Here is a 23,549-nt window from a genome sequence, read left to right as displayed (position 1 = left end):
ACACATGGCGGCTCAGATGGATCCCGATAAAATGGCGCAGACACACGGATCACTCGGGAGAAACACGGCCGGTCAGATGGATCCAGATCTCTATAAAGATACATGGCGGCTCTGATGGATCCAGATATAATGGTCCAGACACACGGATCACTCCGGAGAAACACGGCCGGTCAGATGGATCCAGATATAATGGCCCAGACACACGGATCTCTCGGAAGAAACACGGCCGGTCAGATGGATCCAGATATAATGGCCCAGACACACGGATCACTCAGAAGAAACACGGCCGGTCAGATGGATCTAGATCTCTATAGAGATACATGGCGGCTCAGATGGATCCCGATAAAATGGCCCAGACACATGGATCACTCGGGAGAAACACAGCCGGTCAGATTGATCCAGATATAATTGCCCAGACACACAGATCCCTCGGGAGAAACACGGCCGGTCGGAAGGGATCCAGATCTCTATAAAGATACATGGCGGCTCAGATGGATCCCGATAAAATGGCCCAGACACACGGATCACTCGGGAGAAACACGGCCGGTCAGATGGATTCAGATATAATGGCCCAGACACACGGATCACTCAGAAGAAACACGGCCGGTCAGATGTATCTAAATCTCTATAGAGATACATGGCGGCTCAGATGGATCCCTATAAAATGGCCCAGACACACGGATCACTCGGGAGAAACACGGCCGGTCAGATGGATCCAGATATAATGGCCCAGACACACGGATCACTCGGGAGAAACACGGCCGGTCAGATGGATCCAGATATAATGGCCCAGACACACGGATCATTCGGAAGAAACACGGGCGGTCAGATGGATCCAGATATAATGGCCCAGACACACGGATCTCTCGGAATAAACACGGCCGGTCAGATGGATCCAGATCTCTATAAAGATACATGGCGGCTCAGATGGATCCCGATAAAATGGCCCAGACACACGGATCACTCGGGAGAAACACGGCCGGTCAGATGGATCCAGATATAATGGCCCAGACACACGGATCACTCGGGAGAAACACGGCCGGTCAGAGGGATCCAGATATAATGGCCCAGACACATGGATCACTCGGAAGAAACACGGCCGGTCAGAGGGATCCAGATATAATGGCCCAGACACACGGATCACTCGGAAGAAACACGGCCGGTCAGATGGATCCAGATCTCTATAAAGATACATGGCGGCTCAGATGGATCCCGATAAAATGGCCCAGACACACGGATCACTCGGGAGAAACACGGCCGGTCAGAGGGATCCAGATCTCTATAGAGACACATGACGGCTCAGATGGATCCCGATAAAATGGCCCAGACACACGGATCACTCGTGAGAAACACGGCCGGTCAGAGGGATCCAGATATAATGGCTCAGACACGGATCATTTGGGAAAAACACGGCCGGTCAGAGGGATCCAGATATAATGGCCCAGAAACACGGATCACTCGGAAGAAACACGGACGGTCAGAGGGATCCAGATCTCTATAGAGACACATGGCGGCTCTGATTGATCCAGATATAATGGTCCAGACACACGGATCACTCCGGAGAAACACGGCCGGTCAGATGGATCCAGATATAATGGCCCAGACACACGGATCACTCAGAAGAAACACGGCCGGTCAGATGGATCTAGATCTCTATAGAGATACATGGCGGCTCAGATGGATCCCGATAAAATGGCCCAGACACACGGATCACTCGGGAGAAACACGGCCGGTCAGATTGATCCAGATATAATGGCCCAGACACACGGATCACTCAGAAGAAACACGGCCGGTCAGATGTATCTAAATCTCTATAGAGATACATGGCGGCTCAGATGGATCCCGATAAAATGGCCCAGACACACGGATCACTCGGGAGAAACACGGCCGGTCGGAAGGGATCCAGATCTCTATAAAGATACATGGCGGCTCAGATGGATCCCGATAAAATGGCCCAGACACACGGATCACTCGGGAGAAACACGGCCGGTCAGATGGATCCAGATATAATGGCCCAGACACACGGATCACTCAGAAGAAACACGGCCGGTCAGATGTATCTAAATCTCTATAGAGATACATGGCGGCTCAGATGGATCCCGATAAAATGGCCCAGACACACGGATCACTCGGGAGAAACACGGCCGGTCAGAGGGATCCAGATATAATGGCCCAGACACACGGATCACTCGGAAGAAACACGGCCGGTCAGAGGGATCCAGATATAATGGCCCAGACACGGATCACTCGGGAGAAACACGGCCGGTCAGAGGGATCCAGATATAATGGCCCAGACACACGGATCACTCGGGATAAACACGGCCGGTCAGATGGATCTAGATATAATGGCCCAGACACACTGATCACTCGGGAGAAACACGGCCGGTCAGATGGATCCAGATATAATGGTCCAGACACACGGATCACTCGGGAGAAACACGGCCGGTCAGATGGATCCAGATATAATGGTCCAGACACACGGATCACTCGGGAGAAACACGGCCGGTCAGATGGATCCAGATATAATGGCCCAGACACACGGATCACTAAGAAGAAACACGGCCGGTCGGAAGGGATCCAGATCTCTATAAAGATACATGGCGGCTCAGATGGATCCCGATAAAATGGCCCAGACACACGGATCACTCGGGAGAAACACGGCCGGTCAGATGGATCCCGATATAATGGCCCAGACACACGGATCACTCGGGAGAAACACGGCCGGTCAGATGGATCCAGATATAATGGCCCAGACACACGGATCACTCAGAAGAAACACGGCCGGTCAGATGGATCTAGATCTCTATAGAGATACATGGCGGCTCAGATGGATCCCGATAAAATGGCCCAGACTCACGGATCACTCGGGAGAAACACGGCCGGTCAGATGGATCAAGATCTCTATAAAGATACATGGCGGCTCTGATGGATCCAGATATAATGGCCCAGACACACGGATCATTCGGAAGAAACACGGCCGGTCAGATGGATCCAGATATAATGGCCCAGACACACGGATCACTCGGAAGAAACACGGCCGGTCAGATGGATCCAGATCTCTATAAAGATACATGGCGGCTCAGATGGATCCCGATAAAATGGCCCAGACACACGGATCACTCGGGAGAAACACGGCCGGTCAGAGGGATCCAGATCTCTATAGAGACACATGACGGCTCAGATGGATCCCGATAAAATGGCCCAGACACACGGATCACTCGTGAGAAACACGGCCGGTCAGAGGGATCCAGATATAATGGCCCAGACACGGATCACTCGGGAAAAACACGGCCGGTCAGAGGGATCCAGATATAATGGCCCAGACACACGGATCACTCGGAAGAAACACGGACGGTCAGAGGGATCCAGATCTCTATAGAGACACATGGCGGCTCAGATGGATCCCGATAAAATGGCCCAGACACACGGATCACTCGGGAGAAACACGGCCGGTCAGATGGATCCAGATCTCTATAAAGATACATGGCGGCTCTGATTGATCCAGATATAATGGTCCAGACACACGGATCACTCCGGAGAAACACGGCCGGTCAGATGGATCCAGATATAATGGCCCAGACACACGGATCTCTCGGAAGAAACACGGCCGGTCAGATGGATCCAGATATAATGGCCCAGACACACGGATCACTCAGAAGAAACACGGCCGGTCAGATGGATCTAGATCTCTATAGAGATACATGGCGGCTCAGATGGATCCCGATAAAATGGCCCAGACACACGGATCACTCGGGAGAAACACGGCCGGTCAGATTGATCCAGATATAATGGCCCAGACACACGGATCACTCAGAAGAAACACGGCCGGTCAGATGGATCTAGATCTCTATAGAGATATATGGCGGCTCAGATGGATCCCGATAAAATGGCCCAGACACACGGATCACTCGGGAGAAACACGGCCGGTCGGAAGGGATCCAGATCTCTATAAAGATACATGGCGGCTCAGATGGATCCCGATAAAATGGCCCAGACACACGGATCACTCGGGAGAAACACGGCCGGTCAGATGGATCCAGATATAATGGCCCAGACACACGGATCACTCAGAAGAAACACGGCCGGTCAGATGTATCTAAATCTCTATAGAGATACATGGCGGCTCAGATGGATCCCGATAAAATGGCCCAGACACACGGATCACTCGGGAGAAACACGGCCGGTCAGAGGGATCCAGATATAATGGCCCAGACACACGGATCACTCGGAAGAAACACGGCCGGTCAGAGGGATCCAGATATAATGGCCCAGACACGGATCACTCGGGAGAAACACGGCCGGTCAGAGGGATCCAGATATAATGGCCCAGACACACGGATCACTCGGGATAAACACGGCCGGTCAGATGGATCTAGATATAATGGCCCAGACACACTGATCACTCGGGAGAAACACGGCCGGTCAGATGGATCCAGATATAATGGTCCAGACACACGGATCACTCGGGAGAAACACGGCCGGTCAGATGGATCCAGATATAATGGTCCAGACACACGGATCACTCGGGAGAAACACGGCCGGTCAGATGGATCCAGATATAATGGCCCAGACACACGGATCACTAAGAAGAAACACGGCCGGTCGGAAGGGATCCAGATCTCTATAAAGATACATGGCGGCTCAGATGGATCCCGATAAAATGGCCCAGACACACGGATCACTCGGGAGAAACACGGCCGGTCAGATGGATCCCGATATAATGGCCCAGACACACGGATCACTCGGGAGAAACACGGCCGGTCAGATGAATCCAGATATAATGGCCCAGACACACGGATCACTCAGAAGAAACACGGCCGGTCAGATGGATCTAGATCTCTATAGAGATACATGGCGGCTCAGATGGATCCCGATAAAATGGCCCAGACACACGGATCACTCGGGAGAAACACGGCCGGTCAGATGGATCCAGATATAATGGCCCAGACACACGGATCACTCGGGAGAAACACGGCCGGTCAGATGGATCCAGATATAATGGCCCAGACACAAGGATCATTCGGAAGAAACACGGCCGGTCAGATGGATCCAGATATAATGGCCCAGACACACGGGTCACTCGGAAGAAACACGGCCGGTCAGATGGATCCAGATCTCTATAAAGATACATGGCGGCTCAGATGGATCCCGATAAAATGGCCCAGACACACGGATCACTCGGGAGAAACACGGCCGGTCAGATGGATCCAGATATAATGGCCCAGACACACGGATCACTCGGGAGAAACACGGCCGGTCAGAGGGATCCAGATATAATGGTCCAGACACACAGATCACTCGGGAGAAACACGGCCGGTCAGAGGGATCCAGATATAATGGCCCAGACACGGATCACTCGGGAGAAACACGGCCGGTCAGAGGGATCCAGATATAATGGCCCAGACACATGGATCACTCGGAAGAAACACGGCCGGTCAGAGGGATCCAGATCTCTATAGAGACACATGGCGGCTCAGATGGATCCCGATAAAATGGCCCAGACACACGGATCACTCGGGAGAAATACGGCCGGTCAGATGGATCCAGATCTCTATAAAGATACATGGCGACTCTGATGGATCCAGACACACGGATTACTCCGGAGAAACACGGCCGGTCAGATGGATCCAGATATAATGGCCCAGACACACGGATCACTCAGAAGAAACACGACCGATCAGATGGATCTAGATCTCTATAGAGATACATGGCGGCTCAGATGGATCCCGATAAAATGGCCCAGACACACGGATCACTCGGGAGAAACACGGCCGGTCAGATTGATCCAGATATAATTGCCCAGACACACAGATCCCTCGGGAGAAACACGGCCGGTCGGAGGGATCCAGATCTCTATAAAGATACATGGCGGCTCAGATGGATCCCGATAAAATGGCCCAGACACACGGATCACTCGGGAGAAACACGGCCGGTCAGATGGATCCAGATATAATGGCCCAGACACACGGATCACTCGGGAGAAACACAGCCGGTCAGAGGGATCCAGATATAATGGCCCAGACACACGGATCACTCGGAAGAAACACGGCCGGTCAGAGGGATCCAGATCTCTATAGAGACACATGGCGGCTCAGATGGATCCCGATAAAATGGCCCAGACACACGGATCACTCGGGAGAAACACGGCCGGTCAGATGGATCAAGATCTCTATAAAGATACATGGCGGCTCTGATGGATCCAGATATAATGGCCCAGACACGGATCACTCGGGAGAAACACGGCCGGTCAGATGGATCCAGATAGAATGGCCCAGACACACAGATCACTCGGGAGAAACACGGCCGGTCAGATGGATCCAGATATAATGGCCCAGACACGGATCACTCGGGAGAAACACGGCCGGTCAGAGGGATCCAGATATAATGGCCCAGACACACGGATCACTCGGGATAAACACGGCCGGTCAGATGGATCTAGATATAATGGCCCAGACACACTGATCACTCGGGAGAAACACGGCCGGTCAGATGGATCCAGATATAATGGTCCAGACACACGGATCACTCGGGAGAAACACGGCCGGTCAGATGGATCCAGATATAATGGCCCAGACACACGGATCTCTCGGAAGAAACACGGCCAGTCAGATGGATCCAGATATAATGGCCCAGACACACGGATCACTAAGAAGAAACACGGACGGTCAGATGGATCTAGATCTCTATAGAGATACATGGCGGCTCAGATGGATCCCGATAAAATGGCCCAGACACACGGATCACTCGCGAGAAACACGGCCGGTCAGATTGATCCAGATATAATTGCCCAGACACACAGATCCCTCGGGAGAAACACGGCCGGTCGGAGGGATCCAGATATAATGGCCCAGACACACGGATCACTCGGGAGAAACACGGCCGGTCAGATGGATCCAGATATAATGGCCCAGACACACGGATCACTCAGAAGAAACACGGCCGGTCAGATGGATCCAGATATAATGGCCCAGACACACGGATCACTCGGAAGAAACACGGCCGGTCAGATGGATCCAGATCTCTATAAAGATACATGGCGGCTCAGATGGATCCCGATAAAATGGCCCAGACAAACGGATCACTCGGGAGAAACACGGCCGGTCAGATGGATCCAGATCTCTATAGAGAAAAATGTGGTCTCAATGTCGATACTGCATATTAAGGCTTGTTCCTCTTTTACAAGGCCTTCTATTTTGGACAAGAGGTCCATGGTATCCTTTATGTAAGATAGTAGGGTGGTTACTAGAGTTTGTAGGATTTCATGCTAATATACGCCTAGGGGTTAAACCAAGCGGCGTAAAGGTCATCAGCTTTAGCGGGTATAACAATGGTGAATGTGCTCTTATGTAACCTTTCGCCAGGCAAAAACAGCAGTACAGACTCGACAACCCCTGGGCAACAGCTGTGTCAGAAACCCTGCTGCAGGGCCACAGTATGGAGGACACATGGGTTCTGGAAGATGCGGGCCGGATCCTGGACTCATACTGACCCGAGCTCCACAGACAGACCTCCCCATCCTCTCCTGACTATAACTACAGGCCTTACATCTCTTCACACAGTAACTAGTAGGGATCCTGAGAACGGCCTGAACCGCCCGCTGCAATACATGGGCTGGATTCATCTTCAGATTTTGGGTGGCATGTCACAAAGATGGTCACCTTCCTCTATCTCTTTGGTGACTCTTCCCTATGATCCAGCCGCAGCACATAATGGATTGTGGAGACTACGCCATCGCTAAGACAGCGGGAGAAGAGAATGTGTCAGATGAGTAAACAAGGGGGTAACCATCCGATCCTTGGGGCACGAGTCACCACGGACACCTATCACTCGTACTCACCTGTTGTCTGGGCAGGCACGGTGACATTGGCTTCACTCTTGGAGAGGTCATTGCTGGCGACACATCGGTACAACTGTGCGGACTCCCCTTTCTGGACCATAAGGCTCTCCTCTCCGGACAAACGGCTAGTATGGTTGTACCATTCATACTTTGAGGGCTGAGCTCCCCGGTCAGAGCACTTACACTGCAGCGTAACATTGTTCCCCGTTGTGGAGTTACGGATGACAACTGGACAAACATGATCTGTAGAAGAATTATCCATTAGATAGTGATGAGAGAGCGTGCACATATAAGTGTGCCCCCATCTGCCTATAACACATCTGCATGAGCACTCATGGGGCTGAGGAGACAACCCGATTCCGCCGCCAGGAAGGAGACAGCCCATTCCCAACCCGGGGAGGAGGCAGCTTGTTCCCGACACGGGGAGGAGACAGCCCATTCCCGACACGGGGAGGAGACAGCCCATTCCCAACCCGGGGAGGAGGCAGCTTGTTCCCAACCCAGGGAGGAGGCAGCCCATTCCCGACAAGGGGAGGAGACAGTCCATTCCCATCCAATGTAGCCTGGTCCCAACACTGATGTGAAAACTGAAGCCTTTTCTACTGATAAAACTTCGGAGAAGGAGTGACCATCTGAGGTTTTGATGAAGCCCCGAACAGTAGGCACCAAGTGGTACAGGGCTCTGTGCCTGATTATATATATATATATATATATATATATATATATATATATATATATATATATACACATACATATATATACACATACATACACACACACACACACACACCCACACCCATATAAGCAGAATTACTTACAGATAATTGTGTTTTCATGAGCCCATGACAGCATCCCTGGGGAGAGAAGCACCCACCGCCGGACAGGAAACATAGAAAAGAAGGACACCCCTCTCCACGCCTCAGTTCTACAAAAGTACTCAGCAGGAGGAGACTCTATATTTGCAAACTACTTAAATAATTATAACAACTCATAAATATAACATAAGGGACGGGTATAAGTGAGGGGTGCTGTCATGGGCTCGTGAAAACACAATTACCAGTAAGTAATTCTGCTTTTACCCTTTTGCCCATGACCGCACCCCTGGAGAATTAAAAAAGAAATAATTATAGGGAGGGACAACAGCCGAGAGGACTTTCCGGCCAAAGGACATATCGGAAAGAGGACTCAACTGAAGTCTATAGTGCTTCAAAAAGGTATGCACTGAGCTCCATGTAGCGGCTCTACTAATTTGTGTATAGACGCTTCTGCCCTTTCCGCCCATGATGTAGATACAGACCTGTAAGTCTGCTGAAAAGTATGGTGGTGGTGGTGGGGGGGGGGTTTCCCCCTTACAAGAGTAGGCCAATGCTTGTTTGATCCATCTACTGATTTGCTGCCATCTTAACTGGACCAGAAGGTTCTCTGATGAGCAAAATTCTTTAGTAGCATCTAGGACACCTCCTAACAGCAAGGTTCTGAAAAGCTTCCTCCCCTGTGTTCTTTGGTTGGTCACAAAAAGATGGTAGCACAATTTCCTGCTGTTTATGGAACTATATAAAACAAGGTATCTGATCGGCTCCTCTTAATTGCTAAGTCCTCAGGGCGTTGGCTTGAAGTAGTGCCTATTTATTCTCAGGCTGTGTGCACACTATGGTTAATCCTCTCACTACAATGGAGTGTGGAAGATAAATATATATAGAGACACAAATAGTATATATTAAATGATAGGCATTATGTTCAGTATAGATAGCAGCGTTCCCCTAATCACAGCAGTATACTCTCCAAGGTCAGTTTGTATACTTATGAAGATAAACGCGCTCACCCTCTCACTGTGATTACATAGCAGAGTCCTGATGTGCTCCGGTAGTACAGCGGGTTTAGTCTGTTGTTCCAATATACAAGACAATACTTGGTTTGCTGTTCTAATCCTCGGTCCTCAGTTCTTTGCGTCCTGGCCGGTGACGGCTCTGTTATCTGGTACTTATGTAGAACAGGTAAGCCTCTCAAAAATTCAAAGTCTCAGAAGTTCAGTGTGACGTCACATCTACTACTGATTCCTGAAAGGGTCAGAATACCTCCGACATGTTTCGAGGGGTACACCCCTCTTTCTCAAGAAGATCCGCCCTTCCATCTAGTGTGGCTTTTTATAGACAGCTTGAACTCCAAGAGACTTAACCCCTGCAATCCTTGCAAGAATGCAAATAACTCAATTTCTGAATGGAATCCTGATGGCAGTATTGTATTAAAGTAGTGTTTACTTTCTGCTCTGGACATCTTCTTGATGAAGTCTCCTTTTCTCCAATCTCTCTTTATTTTCTCTATTGCACAGAATGATGAATAGTTTATTTTTTCTTCATGTTTCTCCTTAGAAGATGTCCCTCATATTGTCTCTGGATATTGTAGACATGTTCATTAATCCTTGTATGTAAAGCTCTTTGTCCTTCCGATATACATTTTTTGACACGGACACGTAATGTAGTAGATCACTCCTTTTGAATGGCAAGTAATGTGCTCTTTGATTTTAACCCTATGTGACCCATCCTGGTTAGCGATCTCCATTACCTCCTTTTTCATACCCATTTTTTTTGCACGGCCTACAAAATCTACAAGGATAGAAACCTACTTTATGTGCTAGTATAGCATTATTACTACCCATATTTCTATTCTCCTTATTACGCACTGTGGGAGCTACAATATTCCCTATATTTTGTGTTTTTGTAAAAATGAATTTGGGATTTGCTGGGATTAGATCGCCTATAATTTTATCCTGTTTAAGTATTTCCCACCTATTTTTTATCATTTTCTTGAAGGCTCCCGATTTATCGGAGTAGGTGGTTATGATAGGGATTTTAAAACTTCTTTTCTTTCATCCTGTTCTTCTCTTTCTTTTATGAGGTTCTCCCTCTTCAGTTGTAAAACCTCCTCTATCGTACCTTGTAGTACGCTTCCATTGTATCCTTTCTGTATAAATTTGCCTTTCAATTCCTCAGCTTCATCCTGAAAATCCCCCACATCTGTGTAGTTCCTCCTTAGGCCCCATTCACACGTCAGTGTCAGTTTTTACTGTCAGGAAATCCTGATCAGGAGGCTTCAAATGTCATCAGGAAAGTATCAGGAAACCTTCAGGATTTCCTGACAGTAATCCGTTTTTACCTTCAGGAAACCATCAGGAAAAGCCTTCAGGATTTCCTGATCAGAAAAAAAAGTGTTTAATATGGTCTAGTATGCCAACATACATCACAAGTACCCACATCGCTCCTAGTGCACCGTGCCACCATCTCCCTCTCATGTACCGTCCCACCATCTCCCCCTCATGTAGCCTGCCACCGTCTCCCCCTCATGTACCGTGCCACCGTCTCCCCCTCATGTAGCCTGCCACCGTCTCCCCCTCATGTACCGTGCCACCGTCTCCCCCTCATGTACTGTGCCACCGTCTCCCCCTCATGTACCGTGCCACCGTCTCCCCCTCATGTACCGTGCCACCGTCTCCCCCTCATGTACCGTGCCACCCTCTGCCCCTCATGTACCGTGCCACCGTGCCCTTGTGTCCCCTATGTGTATCGTGCCCCCTTACCCCCTTGTGTACTGTGTCACATCTCCCCCTCATACCATGTGTCATCTTATCTGTTGCAGAACTACAACTCCCATTATGTGATGTAGTCCTGCATATTATTACACACTATGCTGGAAGATGTAGTTCTACAGCCTACCCTATATACCATGCTGGGGGATGTAGTCCTGCATATTACCACACACATCATGATGGGAAATGTAGTTCTACTATGCCACTGCCTCACCCCTCTTATACCGTGTCAACCTTTTATTTGTTGCAGAACTACAACTCCCATTTGAACTGCCAATAGCACATGATAGGAGTTGTAATTCTGCAACCTGGATGACCGCAGATTGCAAAACTACAACCCCATCATGCCCTGATGGCAATCCATGATGGGAGTTGTAGTTCTGCAACCTGAAAGGGCCGCAGGTTGCAAAACTACAACTCCCATCATGCCATGAAGGCAATCCATGATGGGAGTTGTAGTTCTGCAACCTGGATGGCCACTGGTTGCAGAACTACAAATCCCATAATATCCTGTCAGCAGGGCACGATGGGAGTTGTAGTTTTGCCATCTGAGACCATCCAGGTTTCAGAAATACAACTCCCACCATGCCCTGCTGACAGGTCATAATGAGAGTTGTAGTTCTGCAACCTGGATGGCCACAACTACAGCACCCATCAAGACCTGTCAGCAGGGCATGATGGGAGTAGTAGTCCTGCAACCTGGATGGCCACAGGCTGCAGAACTACAACTTCCATCATGACCTGTTAGCAGGACACATGATGGGAGTTTTACTCGAGGGGGGGGGGTTTATCTCACCAGTCTCGGCGGCCGTTGATCAGCGCTGAAGGAGCAGGAGCGGCGGGAGCAGGGGCAGGCGGTGGTGAGTCCCGGGGAGCGGGGGCAACCTGCTGCGGTCGCCGGGGGGGGGGGGGGGGGGGGGGTGTTGCAGGTGCGGGGTTGCGCGGGACGATCTCCAGGCACGGGGACGGGAGGCTGGGGACCGCGGAGCGGGAGCAGCGGCAGCACAGCAGGTGTTGAGTCCCGGGGGGAACCTGCAGGTGTTGAGTTCCGGGGGGGAGGGGGGGGGGCGCGGCGTTTGGGCTTCATCATCAGGTCCCGGGGGGGGTGGGTGAGAAGTCCCGGCGGCCAGCCGATTAGAGCAGGAGGCCGCCAGTGAGGTTCGGGGGGTGGGGGGTGGCGGATGAGGGATATGAGGAGCGAAGGGGTAGTGAGGGGAGCTCTGTCAGGCCATCCGGAGGTCCGGACGCTTTCCTGATGTGCATCAGGAAAGCGTCCGGAGCTCGGGCGCTCCCATAGGCTTCTACGGGAGCGTCCGGACCGGGTTTCCGGATGAAAATAGGACAGGATCTAAAAAATCCTGACCTATTATCCGGAAGGGTGTCCGTGTCTAATGCAAGTCTATGGGTCCAGAAATCCGTCCGGATTTCTTGATAGGAAATCCGGGCAGATTTTCCGGACGTGTGAAGGGGGCCTAAGTCTCAGAAATTGGCTTTTTAGTATATTCAATAGCCAAGATGGCAAATGGCAGCTATCTAATGCAATGTAACTATTGCTATCAGTGGGTTTGTTATATGTCCTGCTGCATATTTTTCCATTTTTAATAAAAATATTCAAATCTAAAAAGTTAATGGATTTTGTGCTATACGTGGGTGCAAAATGTAGATAAAATTAATTTTTATTTAAATCTTTTAAAAATCCTTGAAGGTTCTCTTCGCCCCCTTTCCATATAAACACAATATCGTCTATAAATCTCTTCCAGAGGACGAGGTTCGCACTCAGCCCTCCCGTGGGAAATATGGTGGCCTCTTCCCACCTCCTCATGTATAGATTAGAATAGGCCGGCGCGAACCTCGTCCCCATCGCGGTACCCCACGACTGTATATAAAAAATTCCTTCATGTAGAAAATAATTTTTAGTTAAAATAAATTCTATGCACTCCCCAATAAAATTTGCCTGTTCCTCTGGGTATTTTTTTTTAGATTTTTTTCAAAAAATACTCCGCTGCTTCCCTGCCTTTTCCATTTTCTATAGCTGTGTAGAGGGATGTCACATCAAGTGTCCCTAAGAAGTAATCCTCTCTCCATTCCAAGGTCTCTAGAATCTGCAGAACATGTTTACTGTCTTTCAGATAGGCAGCTTTGCAGATGTGTATCCACATACTTGGATAGATTAGCTGTCAGGCATTCTATGCCTGACACTATAGGTCTGCCAGGCGCTTTTTTGTCATCTTTATGGATTTTTGACAAATGATAAAATACAGGTAGTCGGGGGGTATTATTTAGGATAAATTTTGCCTCCATTTCATTGATAAGGTCCTGCTCTTGCCCCTGATCTACCAAGATTTTTAAAAGTTTAAAAAATTCATCCGTTGGATCTTTCTTGAGAATTTTATATGTTTTTTTTTATCATTCAAGACCCTTAATGCCTCACATCGATACTCTGACGTGTCCTGAATCCCTATCCCTCCTCCTTTATCCGCTGGTCGGATGGTGATTGCTTTATCATCTTGGAGTTTAGTTAAGGATTCTCTCTCAGTTTTTGTTAAATTGTTGTATCCCCTTTTTTTTATACGTTTTCACTTTACGTATATCTGCTGTATCCAAGGTAACGAAGGTTTCGAATACTCGTTGATGGGGTGAAATGTGGATCTTGGTTTTAAATTTGTCTGAGCGTAGTTGTTGTTTGGTTTGGTGTGAGTGAACTCAGTTTTTTCTATATTAATTAATAAGAAAAAATTAAGTATTTCTTTAAGGATAAGTTTCTCAAATTTTTTTAAAGAGGACCTGTCACCCCCCGTGCCGGGGTGACAGGCTCCTGACCCCCCGTTAGATCCCCCTATACTTACCTCATCCCGCCAGGTCCCGCTTCCTGAGCCGGTCGGGTGACTGAGATTTCAGCGCCTGAAGCCCGGCGTGCGCGCTCACAGGAGAGTCAGATGCTCATAGAGAATGAATGGTGAGTCCGATGCTCCGTCATTCTCTATGGGCATCGGACTCTCCTGTGAGCGCGCGCACTGGGCTTGGGGCACTGAAATCTCAGTCACCCGACTGGCTCAGAAAGCGGGACCCAGCGCGATGAGGTAAGTATAGGGGGATCTAACGGGGGGTCGGGAGCCTGTCACCCCGACACAGGGGGGGAGAGGTTTCCTTTAAACCGATGTATGTATTTTAATTGTGAGATCCTGCAAGGGCTCAAAGGGGGGTGCTGTTAAGGTGCCTAGAACCAAGTTCAGGTCCCAGGGTGGTACCGTGATCCTTTCAGGCGGGTTCAACCTAGAAGTTGCTGTAATGAACTTCTTGATAAGGGAGTTATCTGCCAACTTAAAGTCCAGGAATGAGCTTACATGGCCGGGCTATCTCCTCTGATGTCACCACTGACCTCTCTGACCTCTGAATAGCTCCCCCCTTGTGTAATCCTTTGTTCTCTGCTGCTGACTAATCTACCTTCTCCCCCCTCCCCTCTCCATAGCACAGACAGGATCCGACTGATTGAGATTCCCTAGCCTTTCAGCTCCCAAGCAGTCAGATGTAACCTGTTTGATGCTGGGGGCAGAACAGGTCGTCCTACTCCAGAAGGATCCACGGTTGTGTGACTGAGAGTTGCCTCAGAAGCGTAAACACCGTCCTTCTGGGCCAAAATGTTGCGTTTAGAATAATTGAGGCCCTGTCTTCTCTAACCTTCCTGATAACTCTGGAAATTAAGGGAAAGGGGGGCGTACCCCCTCTCCACCTCCCAGTTTTGCGAGAAGGCATCTATAGCTGTAGGGAAGTATTTTGGCTTCAGGGGATAACATCTTTTCAGTTTCTTGTTTTCCCTGGAGGCAAAGAGATCGAACGTTGGAGAACCAAATCTTTTTGTTATTAGGTTGAAAACATACTTGTTCGGTGACCATTTTGTTTGGTTCAGCTCCATTCTGCTCAGAAAATCGGCCATCCGGTTTTCTTTTCCCTCTGGGTAACCGCTGAGAGTGAGCAAAGGTTCTCCTCTGCCAACAAAAAAATGTGATGTGAAAGGCTTGATAGTGAGGGTGCTCTTGTGCCTCCGTTTGTTGACGTATGCCACGGCTGTGGTATTGTCTGAGTATATTTGGACGTTCCTGCCACCAATCAGAGACTTTAGGCCAGTTATTGCATAGAGCTCTTTGTAAGTGGATGATGAGTGAGCTAGATGTTCTGGTCATGAGCCCTGCAGGTAGCTCTGTTGAGAGTGAGCCCCCTCCCATCCCCATGGGCTGGCATCCGTGGTGATCCAAACCACATGCTGAGGGGACCATTGGACCCCTCTGGCTAGATTTTGTGGTTCCAGTCACCACTGCAGGGAAAGGAGGAAGGAGCTGTCTAGCGACCCTTAGGACCCATCCCACTTCTGCAATATCTCTGCCTGTAGGAACCTGCTTCTGAACTGCGCCCATTATACTGCTGGGATGCAAGAGGTTAATAAGCCTAGAACGGACATTGCTTGTCTGAAGGTAGGCCTGTGAGTTAGAAATAGCTCCTGGACTCTTACTCCTATTGCCTGTTATTTTGCTGCTGGGAGAAAAGACATTTGCTGGGAAGAGTCCAACAGTAGCCCTAGAAAATGATTCGGATGGCGGACTTTCTAAGCAGACGGAGATGAGCCAAACAAAATGGTCACTGAACAAGTATAATGCGGGACGCTTGCTCAGGAGACCTGCCTCCATACTGGGTACATTGGAGCATTGTAATGTAAATATCTAGGCTTTTGGTGGTTTATTTATTGTCCTGTGGGCAACAAAGGGCAATAGAGAACCAGGATGATGGTGGCCGTCTGTTCTCTATATACTGTTAGGCTATTGTGCACACTGCTGCGGTTTTTATATACCTTATCCCATCTCACACGGGGGATTGGAGTCCCAAGCACGGTATCTCCTTGTGTCTCAGTAAGTGGGGAGGCCATGGTTTTCGGTTGCGATACTTACCTGTGGGTACACATCACCCATGAGAGCACAGTCATTGAGTGTGTATTCTTTATTTACCATCAGCACAATAGGCCATATATTCTCTATTATCATATGACCCGTACGCTGAGCGAGCCAATGGGAAAGCGGTAGATACCTGTGAGGTCAGGACATGCGCTGACACTGCTGTGAGGTCACCTGGTGAGTGATCCCGCTGTTTGCCCAGCTGTCTATCATTAGGATCAGGCACTGTACGGTGTGTGGGGACTCTTATCTCCTGTATATCACAGCACTGTTACTGCTATTTATACTCTATGAATTTGATTGCACTAGTATTGCTGATCTGTGATGTGGTATATACCCTGCCGGAGCACATGTCTGAACACTGCCTGATAAGGCTCTTAATCTTAGAACAAAATGTTGTAGAATTGAGCTGAAATAAAGACACTTTTTTTTTAATTTTTCGACTGCTGCTGTCTTTTGCCTTCGCCTGTATATAGGAAGATATTCCATATAGAGGATATATCTGCAGACTATCACACCTTATATACCCCCGCCATGCCTATGTATAGAGAATGTCTGCAGACTATCACACCTTATATACCGCTGCCCTGCCCATGTATAGAGGATATATCGGCAGACTATTACACCTTATATACCCCCACCCATGTATAGAGGATATGTCTGCAGACCATCGTTACATATACAGCACAGAGCCTCTCCGCCCCTGAGTTTCCATGTGACACCACAGATGATGGCGCCCTCGCCTACATGGCGGTCACTCCCCCCGCACTCACCGAACACCAGGAGTCTGAAGTCGTTGGTGAATATTTTGCCCTCGACCAACCGATTGGCCCGGTATTGTCCGCTGTCTGCCGGGGTCACCACCTTCAGGATCAGCGTCCCCTTCTCTAGATCAGCGACCACTCGCTCCTTCATCCTGTAGAAGTCGGGCAGCCTCCCCTGCTCCAGGTCCACAATCTTATCCCGACCAATCAGCCAGGTGATCTCCGAGGGCCGATCACTGACGTCTGCCCGGAAGACCGCGTCACTGCCGCTCAGCAACTTTACCTGCTCCTCACCTGTAATAACAACAACAACCACCATCATCATCATCACTACCCTGTAATAACAACAACAACCATCATCATCATCACTAATCTGTAATAACAACAACAACCATCATCATCATCACTAACCTGTAATAACAACAACCACCACCATCATCATCACTAATCTGTAATAACAACAACCATCATCATCATCACTACCCTGTAATAACAACAACAACCATCATCATCATCACTAATCTGTAATAACAACAACAACCATCATCATCATCACTAACCTGTAATAACAACAACCACCACCATCATCATCACTAATCTGTAATAACAACAACCATCATCATCATCACTAATCTGTAATAACAACCACCATCATCATCATCACTAACCTGTAATAACAACCACCATCATCATCATCACTAACCTGTAATAACAACAACCACCATCATCATCATCATCACTAACCTGTAATAACAACAACCACCATCATCATCATCACTAACCTGTAATAACAACAACCACCATCATCATCATCACTAACCTGTAATAACAACCACCATCATCATCATCATCATCACTAACCTGTAACAACAACCACCATCATCATCATCACTAACCTGTAACAACAACCATCATCATCATCATCACTAACCTGTAATAACAACAACAACCATCATCATCATCATCATCACTAACCTGTAATAACAACAACAACCATCATCATCATCATCATCACTGCCGCTCAGCAACAGTCCTGTGGATGATATATAGGGGTATATACAGTCCTGTGGATGATATATAGGGGTATATACAGTCCTGTGGATGATATATAGAGGTATATACAGTCCTGTGGATGATATATAGAGGGTATATACAGTCCTGTGGATGATATATTGGTATATAGGGGTATATACAGTCCTGTAGATGATATATCGGTATATAGGAGGTATATACAGTCCTGTGGATGATATATAGAGGTATATACAGTCCTGTGGATGATATATAGGAGGTATATACAGTCCTGTGGATGATATATAGGAGTATATACAGTCCTGTGGATGATATATAGGGAGTATATACAGTCCTGTGGATGATATATAGGGAGTATATACAGTCCTGTGGATGATATATAGGGGGTATATACAGTCCTGTGGATGATATATAGGGGTATATACAGTCCTGTGGATGATATATCGGTATATAGGGAGTATATACAGTCCTGTAGATGATATATCGGTATATAGGGGGTATATACAGTCCTGTGGATGATATATAGGAGGTATATACAGTCCTGTGGATGATATATAGGGGGTATATACAGTCCTGTGGATGATATATTGGTAAAAAGGGGTATATACAGTCCTGTGGATGATATATAGGAGGTATATACAGTCCTGTGGATGATATATAGGAGTATATACAGTCCTGTGGATGATATATAGGAGTATATACAGTCCTGTGGATGATATATAGGAGTATATACAGTCCTGTGGATGATATATAGGAGGTATATACAGTCCTGTGGATGATATATAGGAGGTATATACAGTCCTGTGGATGATATATAGGGGTATATACAGTCCTGTGGATGATATATCGGTATATAGGAGTATGTACAGTCCTGTGGATGATATATAGGAGTATATACAGTCCTGTGGATGATATATAGGGGTATATAGGGGGTATATACAGTCCTGTGGATGATATATAGAGGTATATACAGTCCTGTAGATGATATATCGGTATATAGGGGGTATATACAGTCCTGTGGATGATATATAGGGGTATATACAGTCCTGTGGATGATATATAGGAGGTATATACAGTCCAGTGGATGATATATAGGGGTATATACAGTCCTGTGGATGATATATCGGTATATAGGAGTATATACAGTCCTGTGGATGATATATAGGAGTATATACAGTCCTGTGGATGATATATCAGTATATAGGGGTATATACAGTCCTGTGGATGATATATAGGGGTATATACAGTCCTGTGGATGATATATCGGTATATAGGGGTATATACAGTCCTGTGGATGATATATAGGGGTATATACAGTCCTGTGGATGATATATAGGAGTATATACAGTCCTGTGGATGATATAGCGGTATATAGGGGTATATACAGTCCTGTGGATGATATATAGGAGTATATACAGTCCTGTGGATAATATATAGGGGGTATATACAGTCCTGTGGATGATATATAGGAGTATATACAGTCCTGTGGATAATATATAGGGGGTATATACAGTCCTGTGGATGATATATAGGGGGTATATACAGTGCTGTGGATGATATATAGGAGTATATACAGTCCTGTAGATGATATATAGGAGTATATACAGTCCTGTGGATGATATATAGGAGTATATACAGTCCTGTGGATGATATATCGGTATATAGGGGTATATACAGTCCTGTGGATGATATATCGGTATATAGGAGGTATATACAGTCCTGTGGATGATATATAGGGGTATATACAGTCCTGTGGATGATATATAGGGGTATATACAGTCCTGTGGATGATATATCAGTATATAGGGGTATATACAGTCCTGTGGATGATATATAGGGGGTATATACAGTCCTGTGGATGATATATAGGGGGTATATACAGTCCTGTGGATGATATATAGGGGTATATACAGTCCTGTGGATGATATATAGGAGGTATATACAGTCCAGTGGATGATATATAGGGGTATATACAGTCCTGTGGATGATATATCGGTATATAGGAGTATATACAGTCCTGTGGATGATATATAGGAGTATATACAGTCCTGTGGATGATATATCAGTATATAGGGGTATATACAGTCCTGTGGATGATATATAGGGGTATATACAGTCCTGTGGATGATATATCGGTATATAGGGGTATATACAGTCCTGTGGATGATATATAGGGGTATATACAGTCCTGTGGATGATATATAGGAGTATATACAGTCCTGTGGATGATATATCGGTATATAGGGGTATATACAGTCCTGTGGATGATATATAGGAGTATATACAGTCCTGTGGATAATATATAGGGGGTATATACAGTCCTGTGGATGATATATAGGAGTATATACAGTCCTGTGGATAATATATAGGGGGTATATACAGTCCTGTGGATGATATATAGGGGGTATATACAGTGCTGTGGATGATATATAGGAGTATATACAGTCCTGTAGATGATATATAGGAGTATATACAGTCCTGTGGATGATATATAGGAGTATATACAGTCCTGTGGATGATATATCGGTATATAGGGGTATATACAGTCCTGTGGATGATATATCGGTATATAGGAGGTATATACAGTCCTGTGGATGATATATAGGGGTATATACAGTCCTGTGGATGATATATAGGGGTATATACAGTCCTGTGGATGATATATCAGTATATAGGGGTATATACAGTCCTGTGGATGATATATAGGGGGTATATACAGTCCTGTGGATGATATATAGGGGTATATACAGTCCTGTGGATGATATATAGGGGTATATACAGTCCTGTGGATGATATATAGGGGTATATACAGTCCTGTGGATGATATATAGGAGGTATATACAGTCCTGTGGATGATATATAGGGGTATATACAGTCCTGTGGATGATATACCAGTATATAGGGGTATATACAGTCCTGTGGATGATATATAGGGGGTATATACAGTCCTGTGGATGATATATAGGGGTATATACAGTCCTGTGGATGATATATAGGGGTATATACAGTCCTGTGGATGATATATAGGGGTATATACAGTCCTGTGGATGATATATAGGGGTATATACAGTCCTGTGGATGATATATAGGGGTATATACAGTCCTGTGGATGATATATAGAGGTATATACAGTCCTGTGGATGATATATAGGGGGTATATACAGTCCTGTGGATGATATATAGGGGGTATATACAGTCCTGTGGATGATATATAGGGGTATATACAGTCCTGTGGATGATATATAGGGGTATATACAGTCCTGTGGATGATATATAGGGGTATATACAGTCCTGTGGATGATATATAGGGGTATATACAGTCCTGTGGATGATATATAGAGGTATATACAGTCCTGTGGATGATATATAGGGGTATATACAGTCCTGTGGATGATATATAGGGGTATATACAGTCCTGTGGATGATATATAGAGGTATATACAGTCCTGTGGATGATATATAGGGGTATATACAGTCCTGTGGATGATATATAGGGGTATATACAGTCCTGTGGATGATATATAGGGGTATATACAGTCCTGTGGATGATATATAGGGGTATATACAGTCCTGTGGATGATATATAGGGGTATATACAGTCCTGTGGATGATATATAGAGGTATATACAGTCCTGTGGATGATATATAGGGGGTATATACAGTCCTGTGGATGATATATAGAGGTATATACAGTCCTGTGGATGATATATAGAGGTATATACAGTCCTGTGGATGATATATAGGAGGTATATACAGTCCTGTGGATGATATATAGGAGTATATACAGTCCTGTGGATGATATACCAGTATTACAGCCATGGCTCCGTCTCCCGGGCGCGGTCCTCTCCCCTCCCCGCTCTCCCTTCATGGTTTCCCGCTTCCCTAATCACTCACCTCGGCAGCAGCAGCTCAGGAGACCGAGCAGCAGGAGGAGCTGAGCCCGGGGACCCATCACCTATCACCGGGCACAGGCGACACCTCACACCGGGGACAGCCGACACCTCACACCCGGGACAGCCGACACCTCACACCCGGGACAGCCGACACCTCACACCGGGGACAGCCGACACCTCACACCGGGGACAGCCGACACCTCACACCGGGGACAGCCGACACCTCACACCGGGGACAGCCGCACCTCACACCGGGGACAGCCGACACCTCACACCGGGACACCGGGGACAGCCGACACCTCACACCGGGGACAGCCGACACCTCACACCGGGACACCGGGGACAGCCGACACCTCACACCGGGACACCGGGGACAGCCGACACCTCACACCGGGACACCGGGGACAGCCGACACCTCACACCGGGGACAGCCGACACCTCACACCGGGACACCGGGGACAGCCGACACCTCACACCGGGACACCGGGGACAACCGACACCTCACACCCGGGAGGAGGCGCAAGATGGCGCCCGGGAGAAAGAGAAACCGAAACTAACCGGGTTCCGGATTTCTCATCCTAGTATATACTCCTGTGTGATAGTATATATACTCCTGTGTGATAGTATATATACTCCTGTGTGATAGTATATACTCCTGTGTGATAGTATATATACTCCTGTGTGATAGTATATACTCCTGTGTGATAGTATATACTCCTGTGTGATAGTATATATACTCCTGTGTGATAGTATATATACTCCTGTGTGATAGTATATATACTCCTGTGTGATAGTATATATACTCCTGTGTGATAGTATATACTCCTGTGTGATAGTATATATACTCCTGTGTGATAGTATATACTCCTGTGTGATAGTATATATACTCCTGTGTGATAGTATATACTCCTGGGTGATAGTATATACTCCTGTGTGATAGTATATATACTCCTGTGTGATAGTATATATACTCCTGTGTGATAGTATATATACTCCTGTGTGATAGTATATATACTCCTGTGTGATAGTATATATACTCCTGTGTGATAGTATATATACTCCTGTGTGATAGTATATACTCCTGTGTGATAGTATATATACTCCTGTGTGATAGTATATACTCCTGTGTGATAGTATATATACTCCTGTGTGATAGTATATATACTCCTGTGTGATAGTATATACTCCTGTGTGATAGTATATATACTCCTGTGTGATAGTATATACTCCTGTGTGATAGTATATATACTCCTGTGTGATAGTATATATACTCCTGTGTGATAGTATATACTCCTGTGTGATAGTATATATACTCCTGTGTGATAGTGTATATACTCCTGTGTGATAGTGTATATACTCCTGTGTGATAGTGTATATACTCCTGTGTGATAGTATATACTCCTGTGTGATAGTATATACTCCTGGGTGATAGTATATATACTCCTGTGTGATAGTATATACTCCTGTGTGATAGTGTATATACTCCTGTGTGATAGTATA

General features: G+C 47.0%; 1 protein-coding gene across 9 annotated transcripts in view; it reads right to left on the bottom strand.

Moving 5' to 3' along the window:
• LOC138768125 (uncharacterized) overlaps positions 1–22,593 on the bottom strand; it is a 71,039-nt gene extending 48,446 nt beyond the window's left edge. For 4 of the 9 annotated variants that reach the window (XM_069946185.1, XM_069946186.1, XM_069946187.1 and 1 more), the window contains exons 1-3: positions 22,051–22,589; positions 17,137–17,421; positions 7,838–8,080 (exon numbers count right to left, since the gene is read on the bottom strand). In XM_069946185.1, coding sequence (XP_069802286.1) covers positions 7,838–8,080; positions 17,137–17,421; positions 22,051–22,108 — 586 coding nt within the window. In that variant the 5' untranslated portion in view covers positions 22,109–22,589. Of the gene's footprint in view, positions 1–7,837; positions 8,081–17,136; positions 17,422–22,050 lie in introns of all 9 variants that reach the window. The other 5 variants (XM_069946188.1, XM_069946193.1, XM_069946192.1 and 2 more) reach the window with 4 other exon arrangements.
• Between the last annotated feature and the right edge of the window lie 956 nt (positions 22,594–23,549).

This window comes from Dendropsophus ebraccatus, chromosome 11 (assembly GCF_027789765.1).
Source record: "Dendropsophus ebraccatus isolate aDenEbr1 chromosome 11, aDenEbr1.pat, whole genome shotgun sequence".
NCBI lineage: Eukaryota > Metazoa > Chordata > Amphibia > Anura > Hylidae > Dendropsophus > Dendropsophus ebraccatus.
The sequence above is the reverse complement of the archived record's forward strand: the minus strand, read 5'-3'. Positions and strand labels throughout refer to the sequence as shown.